This window comes from Oratosquilla oratoria, chromosome 22 (assembly GCF_046742065.1).
Source record: "Oratosquilla oratoria isolate Oo_2021 chromosome 22, ASM4674206v1, whole genome shotgun sequence".
NCBI classification, from domain to species: Eukaryota; Metazoa; Arthropoda; class Malacostraca; order Stomatopoda; family Squillidae; genus Oratosquilla; species Oratosquilla oratoria.
The window spans coordinates 28,293,962-28,306,951 of NC_134798.1; the positions used below are offsets into that span (position 1 = coordinate 28,293,962).

Here is a 12,990-nt window from a genome sequence, read left to right on the forward strand (position 1 = left end):
GCATTTTGACGAGAAATTAGTAGTTTAAGAGTTACTGAAATGCATTTTTGTTTTTAGATTTTGGCGAACATGCATATTCTACTTTCAGGCTCATTTGCCCAAAAACTATAATATTAAGAGCAAAAAGGCATAGAGATGTATTTGTGCGAATTTTATTTTCATATATTTTAATACCTATACCTTTTATCCGTCTGATGCACCGTTTTGGAGAAAAAACGGTAAATATGGGAAAAGGTATACTCCTAAGAGGGGGGTTCCCCCAAAAAAGGGGGGTTGCACCCATCTGACGGAGGGGAACTCTTTAGACCTTTGTACTGTGACCCTTGAGGAGTCTTTCTGCCAAATATGAAAACCTTATTAATTTTCCCCTAAAAATGCTAATTTGCCTGGACTAAGTTGGTGATGATTCTAGTTGCTACACCAATGACTCGACTCCAGATATGATCAACTGATAAAGAATATTGAACTCCATGTGAGCTTTAATTTCTTGTTTATCTATGGGTCGCTATGCGATACTCCAGTGGCTATTCGATACACGAAATTGATAAGACTACCACACATTATAACATGGTCTTAAAAATGCTTAGAACCGGGTATCAATATGTATTTACACTATCAAAATTCGAGTTTTACGCACTTATGAATCATCTTATTGGAGTCATATTAGTGAAGCAGCCCACAAAATTATATAGAAAATAACATTTTATTTACACCAAATGCGCTTCCCTCTACATATTTGTTCAATGTTTTGGTTGTTGCGACTGAAAATCCAGCAACTAGTAGCAAACTACAGCCTACTCAAATGAACAGCCCTTGAAATTTGATATGGAACTAGATGATAATATTATGGATAATAATGTTGTTGATAAAAGAACGGAATTATGTGATTTTGAGTTCCAGGTAAGAACAATTAGGGAACAGTTGTAGTTTATGACTAAAGCAATAGGTGAACTTGCTTACCTCTCGGTTGTGAAAAGCTTTTATCAGTCTAAATATTTAAATGCAATAGTATTAAATGTGACACTATATATTTGTTGATCTTTGGTTGCAGAGAATATGCAAAGCAATCTTTTAAAATTAGATTGACTACATCGACATGATTGTTTTTATTTCTTCCACAGCTTCAGGGGTTGTTATCTACTCTACAAAAATTGCCCAGTGGAGAGCAGAGGGCTGCCTTAAATCTGCTTCAGACCTCAGTAGGAAAGCAGCTCAACTTCGATAATGGTATCAACCAAGCAGCTGATACTTCCCAGGGAACAGTCATCCCAGGGACAGGGACAGAAAATCATAACAAAAGTGTTGCAATAGTTACAAGTCCGAATGATGTTCCTGGATGTGCATCCAAAGATGTAGAACAAAGTGAGAGTGATGAACTAACTAGTCATGTTGAGGGTACTGGAAATTATACAAATTTACCGTGTATTTCTTCTGATGGATTGTCTTGGCCTTCAGATAATGGGTTCTCGGAGCCAGGCCTCAGTAGAATGTATCTTGGCATTAAGAATGAAAGTGTTTTTCAAAGTGATATTGCTGAAGCAGTTCCATTTACTAATAGAATAGGAACTAGTGCTTCTGTAATTGATATAAAGAATGAAATGTTCGAAGGATGTAATAGTAGTGATCTACTAAATTCTAAATTAGGAAGAGGAAATACAAAAGATAGTAACAGTCCAACTTCTGATACCAATGCAGTATCTATTGATTCTGAAACTATAATTCATTCTGATCTAGTCTATCATGATTCTGCACATGAGGTATCTAACCATGTAGAAACTGCTAAAAATAACTCTGCAAGTCCAATATCAGTAAGTAAATCCAGTAAAACCAAAATAAGTCGTAAAAAAAAATATGATTTGCCAGAATCTACAAGACCCAGACGATCAGTAAGGGCTTCTTCAGCTCGAGAGGAACTTCAGACCAAAGAGCCAAAGGAAAAAAGAACAAGAAGAACTTCAAAAAAAAGTCGTACTACTTCACATTGCCTCAGTAATATAGAAAAAGATTTCCCAAGCAAAGTAGTAACTGAACAGAATGAATGTATAGCAGAATCAGAATCACTGACAGCTTATCTTCAAGAAGGAACTTTAAATGAATCACAGCCTTTGACCGACCTTAATCCTTCTTTTCACTGTATAGACAAATGCTCTGAGATAAAGTGTAGCGATTCTCATTTAGAGTCAGTCTTTGACTCTCATGATAAAGACAAGAGTAATCTACCTCAGGTAGGTGATGTAAATAATGTATGTGAAGTGTTGGCTCACAACTTACATAGTTCAGGAGGACATACCCAGGAAGCTTCAGCAAAGGCGTCACCAGAGATAACAGCTGCATATATTACTACTACTTGCCCTACTACCACCACCACAAGTTCAGTTTCAATCAAAGATATCAAAAAAGGGCCAGCTGATTCTTCCACATCACCAGCCCAGTCACGGCAATGTGATTCTCATCTTACATGCAATATATGCAATGCAAAATTTATATCACGGGTAAGTTGGTATGAAAGATGGTTCTGCTTGGATAGAGGGATATGCTCATCTGCTCCATAAATTATTTTGTGTGATTGAGGAGGGGTGTCACCTTTTAACAAGATGGAGGTAAATTAGCTCTGGCAGTGAGGCTCTGCTTTGGAAGAGCTGAGTGTTATAGAATTGCCTTTGACCCTAGCATTGTTATTAGGGATAGGGATGATCTTCCCAGAGGTGTTAAGATGGAAGGGTGGTTAAGTGTGTTGATATTGCATGATGTGAATTCTTCCCAGTCAACTTCAAAGAATTTCTTCAACCCAGAGTAATCTGCTTTCCAAAAAATTAAGTCTTCTTTGCCTGTGTGATTCATTGATTCATTCCTTGGCTCTATTTCCTCATCCTCTTGGTGAAATTCAGTTATTATATGGTCACTTTTTTCAAGAACAAGATGTCTGGCTTATTGGTTAGTAGCAGATCTAATCTTGTGGGAATATCATCTTTTTGTCCTGAGTTATTTCCTTTGTGCACTGGGTCATTATGTTTCTCATTGCAAAACTTAAAAGGGTATTTTCCTAGGAATCTGCCTTGCCACTTGCTTCCCATTCCTCCCAATTGACCTCACTGCAATTAAAATCTCCAATAAGGACTAAATTGTTACTTTGTTAAATAATTTTCTTTTGTAGAAGAGTTGTGTCCAACAAAATTTCTTGATATTCAGCTTCATTCCAAGCTCTTGTCTTTGGGGGGACATATGCCACCATAAAATGTCTTGTATTCTGCCATTTAGTTCTAATTTTCAGGTTGATTGCTTCAGCCTTGCCTTCACATATTATATTTGCTTCTACTGCCTTTATATTGCTTTTCACAGCAACCATAACCCCTCCACCCATTTTATCTTTTCTGTCTCTTCTCCAAGAGATGTATCTATTTTTGTTGGATTTATTTTAGGTGATCTTAAGTGTGCACATTTTTTGTGTGGATACATTCTAGGAGATTAGAAGGTAAACCCCATATGTCTGTGATGTTATATGCTGGGATTTTATTCTTTATGTTGATTGTGGTGGTGTGGCTTGGGTGTAAACTCTGTTCTGTGGGATTTTGTTGTCATTTTCACATGTTTTTCCACAGGTATTACTTTAATTTTTGTAAGTGGCTTGTAGTTATTCTTGGTGCAGCTTATTTAATTTCCTTACTTAACCATATTAACCTCTTGGTTATTGAGTTTAGCATTTAGTAAATTTAGTGGTGGATGGGATTGGAATAGGTGGGAGTGTGTGTGTACCTTTGAATTGGCTACCTTCCATATACAGGGGAAGCCCTTGGTATATAGATATAGATTGGCTATTGAAGTGCTAAGGATATTCATCAGTTTGGTGGCAACCAAGATAAAAGAAAAAGTGTTGATTGAAGTAGATGTTTGTATTTTGTTGCCAAAAATTCGCCAGAACTGCTATTCTTGTGGAAAATATGCTGTTATGAAGAACTATTTTGGGGTCATGAAGTTATATGGGAGGTCTGAGTCAGCTATTAGGATGTATGTACACTGAGAACACAATATTCATTAACTCTGGGAATATTGGGTGCCATGTCAGGTGTGCATATGAGGTGGTCATATTTTAGAAAGAAGGCCTGTCTCCTGTAGAAAAGTGAGAGAAGATAAGGCCAGTGGTGTTTCTTCTAAGATGAGGTGCAACAATATCATTTGGGAAGGAAGACGAGAAAAGTGGAGCTTGTTGTTAGGGGTTGAGTAGGTATGATATTCAAATGAAATAATGTGATACTGTATGGGGAGCACCATAAAGGCAGGTGGGAACCATTACTTTTTCCTGGAGAAAAGTATGAAAGAAGATATGGGGCAGTGGTGTTGCTTCTCCTAAGATGAGAACTAAAGAAATTGTTTGAGGAGGAAGATGAGGGAGTGGGAGGTCATTGCAGAGGTTTGTGTAGATATGGTATTCAAATGAAATATGAGATAAATTATGGGGAACACCACAAAAGCAGGTGGGAGCTATTATTAGTAACAGTAGTCATGGGTGAGACAAGAATGCCCTAAGTGCATCAGTGCTGTATCAGAACACTGGTTATATTTGATGGCCATGGCATATATGAAGTTTAATAGTCTTTAACTGGTTTGTCAGGTGGACAGGTGTTTCTTTCAGCAATTTTGCCCTAAGTTTTTGTAATGTGGATTGAAGAGTTGGGTAAGTCTTGCAGGGAATGGGGTGGAAGAAATGCAGGGAGTTGATGATGTGTACCATATTGTTTTATCAACCCAAGGATGCCAATTTGAGGTGACACCCAGAAAAGAATATAGATTTGAAGTGGAAGGAAATTTGAATGAGCCATGAGTGGAATTCGTGGATTAGTGGATGATAGAAATGGAGGATGGAACATTTTATGAGCTGTGATACAGTTGTTTGAATTGCTGGAGGAGTAGGTTAAGGAGGTTTTTCTTACGAACCATTTCATTGCTCTTAGATCTTGTATAGAAGACTAATGATGCCTAGATACAGTAATGGCCATTGGATTGATGCACAAGTCTTTCAAGGAAATGATAACATTTTGGAGATGAGTCGACAGTAATGCTGTTGTAGAATGATCTGTATTGTTGTATGGCTTGGTGGGTTTGGGTTGTGGGTTAGAGAGGGTTGTTGTAGGATGGATGGATCAGTCATTGGAGGGGTCTCAATGAGTAAGTGTGTTGATTGGTCATGTTTTGGGAGGGGGCAGGTATTTTTGATGGTCTGTTGTAAGTGTAATTTGAGGGAAGGGATTTTGGATTTTGGTGGTAAGGAACTTAGACTGCCGAGTAATCATTTCATTTGGATATGGGGACATTGGGAGGTATATGACATGGTGCCGTTTGGGTCTGCTTTGTTTTCTTGGAAGTGCTTATGTGGACCTGGGGCATGGGGTTGGTGCAAGGTGGAGGTGGATTTAGGCATGGACCTCATGGTTTAATGGGGATGGCTGGTCAAAAATTGGAAAAATATGGACATTTCTGGGAAGAAATCATACAGTATATGGCTATCTAAGTATGGAGTATTAGATAAGAATTTTTCTTAGTGTTCTAAAAAGATGCCCTGAAAATCATATACTGTGCATGGAAAAATGTAATAAATTGCTTGCTACAAAAGAGTTATGAAATATTTAAAGGACAGAACACTATTGAGATTTATTTTTGGTAAATTTCCGTACTCATACATACTGGTTCCTTACTGACCACTGTCAGTCTATTATTAGGCTGTGAAGCCTTGTCACTTTAGGCGGTCTGTTGCATTTACCTAGGAACTCCCCCCCCCCCAAATAAAAGTTAAATAAGAAAGAGGACAGAAGACAGGGGTGAATGGAGAATGGTTGTATATGGATGATGTTGTGATGCATGAGGTGGAATGGGCGGGGGGATGGGGGATGAGGTAGTATGTGTGAGCAAAATTTGACACAGTCTGAAGGGATTTCTCCCCGTCTTCTCCTTTTATGCATGGGGGGACGGAGAGGGGATGTCGCCGATTTAATGAAGTGGCCTTGCTGTGGATGTGCTGTGTCTTGCGACACTGCTTCTGACTCAGGGCAGTGGACAGGGTGCATGGATGACCCATCATCCAGGAGGTGCTAAGATAAGAGGGAGGGTGAAGGGGTGTGGAGTGTATTCAGGGATGGAATGGGTGGGAATGATTTTATGCCTTTCCTTTTTGGCTATCTTCCTTGTAAGGGGGAAAGCCTTGGTATATGTATGTATGTATGTAAGAAAACTAAGAAAAAAGATTATGCCACAGGAGAGTTCTGATTAAAATCTGTCAATATTGTCGGTAACTGAAATCTTAGAAGAAATAATACCCTACCAAAGGAAGTGGTAAGGAGCTGTAAAGAGTTGTTATATTTGGACATCAGGACTTATTATTTCATTTGGAGAAATATAATTTCAGATACTTTTACCATATGAAAATTTAAGAAATGAAAGGATACTTGTTATATTACTTATAGTTGAGCTACATGTGAAAACTGAAAGCCTTTATCTCAAAACTAATTTGTACCTTAAAAATCTATTTAGTCTCATAATTTTCAACCAGTTTCAGTAATGTTTCATACATGATATCCCAAGACATATCTTGTTCACAAAAAAAATATATATATATATATATATTTTTCAATGTCATATATGGTTGAATTGTTTTAAATTAGTTTTCCCATTTTGAGGGAGCAAAAATTTTATACTTATTTTTTTTATACAATTTTATCTCAGGAACCAAAATCATTAAAATCTATCTTTTTGTTAAAGGCTTGATCAGCATCCTTGCACTGTAATTTTTTATAAATATTTAACAGTTATTGTAGGAAGAAAGAGAATGTAAAATAAAAGGAAAATCTAGAAATATGAAAAAAGTTGTAGATTTGATTTTTTGCTGAAATGACTCGGACCTAGATTTCCTGGTTTAGAAAAAAAAAGAACATAGCTCCATTTGAAAACTTCCTCTAAACTGGCTGCCCCCAGTAAAGGAATGTAGGCCCTAATGGGTAGGATGGGTGCGGGTCATATATTGTGAGTGTTTAAAGTGAGGGATACATTGATGGTTCTTTTGAGATGGAGAGGGTACAAGTGTGATACTCTCTTCATGTTGTTGTTGTTGTTGTTGTCGTTCCCTAGACTGTCTGTCCGAGCAGTCCTGTCTCCCCAAGGAAGGCCACAGCCGAAACTGGGTTTTCCCACAAATCCTTTATAGAGTGTATGTTGTGTTGTTTGCGTGCATGATTGTGTATAATGCAGTCTTCCATTATGTGTTGTATGGTATGGGGTGAAGTGTTACATCCTGGGCAGCTGTTCACAACACGGTCGTCCAGCCTCTTCTGGTAGCTTAGAAGTGCTGGGTGGTGACCGCATCGCAGTCTGGCCAAGTGGACTCTGTCCTTTCGTGGGAGAGAGGATTCAGAAGGGTGGATATCAGGGGGTCTGGCATGCAGCAGTGTGTTGTCTTTCAGTGTGTTAATGGAGCGGTGAGTGATATGATTATGAATATGTTTCCGGAGGCTGGTATTTGGTGGTTGTGGAGGAAGAGAAGAGAGTATCTGTGCGTAATAAAGGTCTTTGGGTGTAGTTTTAATGTTTCTTGGTGTGTGTGGGTGTTCTGCTATGTAGTGTAGCGGGTGTGATGTGTTTGTGGTGGCTGCAGCAAGTGTTTGTGTGCCTCTCATGTCGAGGTGGTCCTTGACTTTGAGGACTTTTGTTTCATGGTGTAAATGGTCTGTAGGTGATGTATTTGTGCAGCCTGTAATTGTTTTTAGGGCTTTGTTTTGTATGATTTGAAGGGTGTTGTGGTGTGTCTCACTGAGATTAGGAGCCCATGCAGGACTCGCATAATTCATCACTGAGCGTATGCATTGTTTGTATATTGTTATATTGGTTTCTTTGTTTTGTCCAAATGTTGTTCCAGTGATTGACTTAAGTGCGTTAAGTCTAGGTGTGCATTTGTTTTTTATGTTTGTGAGGTGTTGTTTGAAAGACATGGATGTATCGTATGTTACACCAAGAATTTTCGGTGTGTTTGTGTGTGGTATTAGAGTGTTGTTGATGTAGAGATGAGGTATGTATTTGTGTTCTTTTGTCCAGTTGGTGAGAAGTGTTGCTGTAGATTTGGTTGGAGCTATTTTGAGTCTGTTTGTGATGAACCATGTGTTGAGTGTGTCAAGGTAAGGCTGGATTATTTCTGCAGCTTTGTCTGTGTTACGATGTGTGCATGTGATTGTTATGTCGTCTGCGTAGGAAGAGATTTGTATTTCTGAGGTGTCTGGCGTGGGTAAGTCATGCATGTATAGATTAAATAATGTGGGGGATAGAACTGAGCCCTGTGGTACTCCGTTCTTAATGTTTCTGATGTGCGATGATTGGCCATTATATGACACATGAGCATTCCTGCCTGCCAGATAATTGGCCAGCCATCTTTTGGTGTTATTGTGCATGTCTGTGTTATATATTTTATTTGTTAGGTTGTGGCGGGGGATAGCATCAAAAGCTTTACTAATGTCCAATGTTATAAGAAGGGTTCTGTGGTGGGGCCTATCTGAATTGATGCCATCTAAAATTCTTTGTGTGAGGTTTGTCAGAAGAGTGTTTGTGGAGTGTAGTGGCCTAAAACCGTGTTGTGAGTCAGCAAGGGGAATATATGGTGTGACAAGTTTAAGTATTAGGCGTTCAATGACTTTAGAGGGGGTGCAGAGAAGTGTGATTGGGCGGTGCGATGTTGGGATTGTTGGGTCTTTGTTCGGTTTTGGAATGGTGATTATTTTACCATGCTTCCAGATGTCGGGTATAGTGTTGTGTGAATAGCTGTAGTTTGCAATGTTTGTGAGTGCGTGTATACCTTGTGGTCCAATGTGTTTTAGGTGGATGTTGCTTATGTTATCAGGGCCACAGGCAGATGAGTGCTTGAGATTATGCATTATGAGTTTTGTCTGACTGTCTATGTTGTGCTATTTGTTGTATCATTTTATCTGGGGGAGCTGTTGCTCTTCTTTGAACGGTGAGGGGAAGGATTGTGGGTGGTGGGATGAAGAGGGGAAGGAGAGGTGTGGGTCCATAGTGGAAGGACATGGTGAGCTAGTCTGAACTGAGGCTGAGCTTGCAGTGGAGCATGTAGGACTGGAGGAAGTAGGAGGCTGTGCAGTGGGTCTTTGTGTTGTGTTTGGGGTCTTGCATGGTGGGATTGGCAGACATAACTTCTGTATGGGTGGTAGACATTACTACTTCTGTATGGGTGTGGTTCCCATTAAAATTATTATGGTTCCAAGTGATTGAGGTCTTTTGGAAGCTGATACGTTCCTAGTCTCAGAGGAGAGGATTTTGTATTCAGAAAGGTACATTATACAGAGTAGAGAGGATACTGTGTAGTTTTGACCACAGTTTGTGGAGTGAACTGGGTTAGGGCATGGGGAACTACATGCAGGGCTTGAATAGTGGATATAATATACCTGTTTGACAATGACAACTGCTTATGCCTAAAATACTGGCATTTTAAAATAAATTGTATGGGTTTGTGTAGTATTCATGTCAAATCTCATATATTATCCTGTGTAAAGATAAATGGAGTTGGGTTTGGGCAAAGGCTGGTATCAATGTGGATTGGAGTTTTGCACTGCTTATTGTTCATTTTGTACAGTAGACTCAGATTACTTATTGTTTTGAGAGTTTGTATAAGAGTCTTGTTTCTGTATAATATAGTAGTCCTGGGATGATTACTACTCTCGTGTAAGTATTGAATGTTGCATATGGTTCATTTTGTATTTGGGTACCAGCAAGGGTTGAAAGGGAGCTCTGTCATATTGGGTTCTAGATTCAAGCTGCACTATTAGGGATCTGTTTGATTGAGGCCACATTTGGCTGGATCATCCTCATGAAGAAATGCAGGCTGTGCTTATTTTGAAGGGATATTGTGGAGCAAGGGATGGTCCACTGATTGTGTTTAGGACCAAAAATCTTGGGTAGTCCAGATTGGTGTCCAATTCATCTCATGGGTCAAAATGAGAACTGTGGATTAAGTCTGTGAATACATCTTTTAGCAGTATTGGAGGAGCATCTAATAACTGGCTCAATAGCTATTTTGTTGAAGCAGCACTGGTTATTTCCATTGAGGGAGGTCTAAGTAAGCATTATTGTGTCTTTGGGTCAAGTTGGTTCAATGTGTGGGGGGCTCATTGCTCTGTTGATGGGGGAGGTATGACAGAGTACCATAGGTTAGGAGTGCAGTAGGGTGCTTTTTAAGTCTGCAGTGCTGCACTTCCTTTCCCTCCTCTGTTGTTTCTGTTGAATGATTGCCATGACTGCAGATTTGGCGAGCTTGCTGGGGGTGCCTCCCCAGCCAAGTGAGAGTGGGGCAAGATGTGTTTGGGGTACCTTTTCTAGCTTCTACTCCATGTTTGGTGTCCTGAAAAGGGCTGCTCATACATGTTGCTCATGTCTCAGTATTGGGCAACCATTAAGCCTGCGCTACTTCTATGTGGGTTGTGATCTATAGAGGCTTCTAGAAAATGCCATCTGCCTGCTGCTGGCAGGACTTAGGTTAGTTTAAGTAATAATGAAGTTTATTGTTACATTGTTGGAGAAAAAGGGGTACAGGAACTGTTCATACTGTCAGTTTGAATTTTTGTCTAACAGTTAGCATTGTTTTTCCTAGTGGGAGGCACTCCCAGGGCATGTTGAAGAGGTGGTGAGGAAGTAGTGTGGCATCCTCCAGGTAGGAGAGCCTATCCCCCTATTGAGATAGGTTGTAACTCTATTGCTATCAGGAGAGTGTCACTGAGATAAATGAAATAGCTTAGGAGCAGCCACAGTGAAAGGAAGAGAACCACCTGTTACAGAAAGGGTTTATTGTGAGGAACCATTATGTGTGCATAGTAAAACATGTCAGTTATAATAATAGTAAGTTTATTTGACATTGAATCAATATACATGAAGTGCAGATAATGAAAAGAACACATAGTTCAAAATAACAATTACAATTGGCAAAGATAACACAAAAAAGCATGTAAACTTATTTCCATTGTGGTCCTCAGTTGTATGTGTTGTATACTGAGATTTTCTTTTTGAAGGATTCTATTTTTTGTATGTGAAAATGAATGTCATATTAGAATCTTATTATGATGGTATATGTATTTAGTGGTAGGTATTGTGTTCAGAGTGATCATTGGATGCTTTAAGGATTTATGATTGTTTTGGGTAACAAGTGCAATCAGGGGGTTTTGAAGGTTACACTCATTTTGTTTTGTGCTTGTCATTGTTTAATTCTACAGGGTGGGCTTGGATATTCTTGAGTGTTGTTTTGTATTTATGGTGTCCTAAAATTGTTAGATTATACATGTGCACCATTTCCAATACTGTTATACCTTAACAGTTGGAGATAGCATTAAACCATGTGCTTCCATATACAGTGAGACCTCTCATTAACGGACGTTAATTAGCTGTGTTTGTAGTGTTTTCGGTGTTTTTGGTGCTGTTGTATAGTGTGTGCAATTACTATGCCACCCAAAAACCACTCCAAAACACCGAAAACATAGCGAAAACACCGCAAACACAGCTAATCAACGTCCGTTAATGAGAGGTCTCACTGTATTGATTCTTGACCTTGGAGATGTGTTGGTTATGTATCAGGAAATTTACCACTCATTTCATGTCATTATTATATGATCTTCAGATACATCATATAAGTTTGTACTATGTCATATGCCTTGTTTTTTATCTATTGCCCATTGGTAATGAGTGATGTAAGGCCTGGATGAGAACCTGAGAGATCCAATAGGGCTCCTTTTCCAAGCTGATATCGTATGTGTGATTCGTGGACCTTCCAATACATCTCTCTGAGAAGAAACTTTAGAATATTTTAGGATTATTGTTTGTGTTGCATTAGTGTGGGACTTCCTCTATGTCAGGCAGAAAGAAGTATGAGGAGAGCAGTCACTGGTTGTCAGGTTTCCATATGTAAATTGGTGTAAAAAATACATTTGAAGTAGATAACTATCTTAGGTGAAAGTGAACTGCCTATGCCAGGAAGAGTGTAGCTGCAGCTGAAGGTATCACTTTTGTCCTATTGTGCACTTCTTGGACTGTTGGGCTAGGTAACAGTCACTGCTGGGAAATGAGGAGGAGTACTGGATTCGAACCTACAATTAAGTGAAAGTGAAACCAGTACACTTGTGATTACACCATCAGTTCATGCATAATCCTGTCCAGAAATCTAGTGTCATGCAACTCCAGATGGAAGTGCCTGCATATGGTGGTTCTGCAAAATGGACAGCAAATCTGCCCATTTTCAAAACCCTTCACTCACCTCCATCAAGAGGTACAGCCCTAAGAAGCTGACACCTGGTCTCCGGACTGGGCCCTAGATCTCATTCTATTAACTTCAACAACAGTAATTTTTACATTTGTTCACACATAGAGAGCTGAGAACTAGCAACTACTCTCCTCTCCATACTACTTTGAATTAGTGACAGAAACAATCCCACATTGATAAAAAAAAAAAAAAAAAAAAAAAAGTTTCCTCCCAGAGAGATCTGTAGGAGGTTACAAGGACTGTTGCCAGTCACAGTGGGGGCTGCAGGTTTTCCATTTTGTGAAACTTGAGGCAACAGTTGATTGATTGATTGATAAAACATTTTTAATCATTGTTGCCTTTAAGGTTACCTACAAAAGACATATGGATGGGCACAAGAGAAATGACTGTAGCAAATGCCCGGAGCGCTTCAGCAACCACAAGAGCCTCAAAGCTCACATGAAAGCAGAACATAATGTTGATATCTTTGCAAAGCTTTATCCGTGTGAGTTTTGCCAGCGCACCTTCATAAAGCGAGTTTCTCTATATTATCATTTGAAAGTACATGCATCACAGTCACAGGTAATACATAAATTTGGGTATTTCTTTTATAAAAGTTATGATATAATTGATTATACCAATGAATAAATGTACTTAAAATTTTGATGTACTTACATAGAAAATTGTAGTCAAAAGTATTAGTTCTAGAGAACTGGGAT

The 12,990-nt window shown here is 39.0% G+C and overlaps 1 protein-coding gene across 1 annotated transcript in view; it reads left to right on the forward strand.

Moving 5' to 3' along the window:
• The first annotated feature begins 763 nt into the window (after positions 1-763).
• LOC143037451 (uncharacterized) overlaps positions 764-12,990 on the forward strand; it is a 34,446-nt gene continuing 22,219 nt past the window's right edge. The window contains exons 1-3 of the mRNA XM_076205694.1: positions 764-900; positions 1,122-2,492; positions 12,638-12,853. Coding sequence (XP_076061809.1) covers positions 826-900; positions 1,122-2,492; positions 12,638-12,853 — 1,662 coding nt within the window. The 5' untranslated portion in view covers positions 764-825. The remainder of the gene's footprint in view (positions 901-1,121; positions 2,493-12,637; positions 12,854-12,990) is intronic.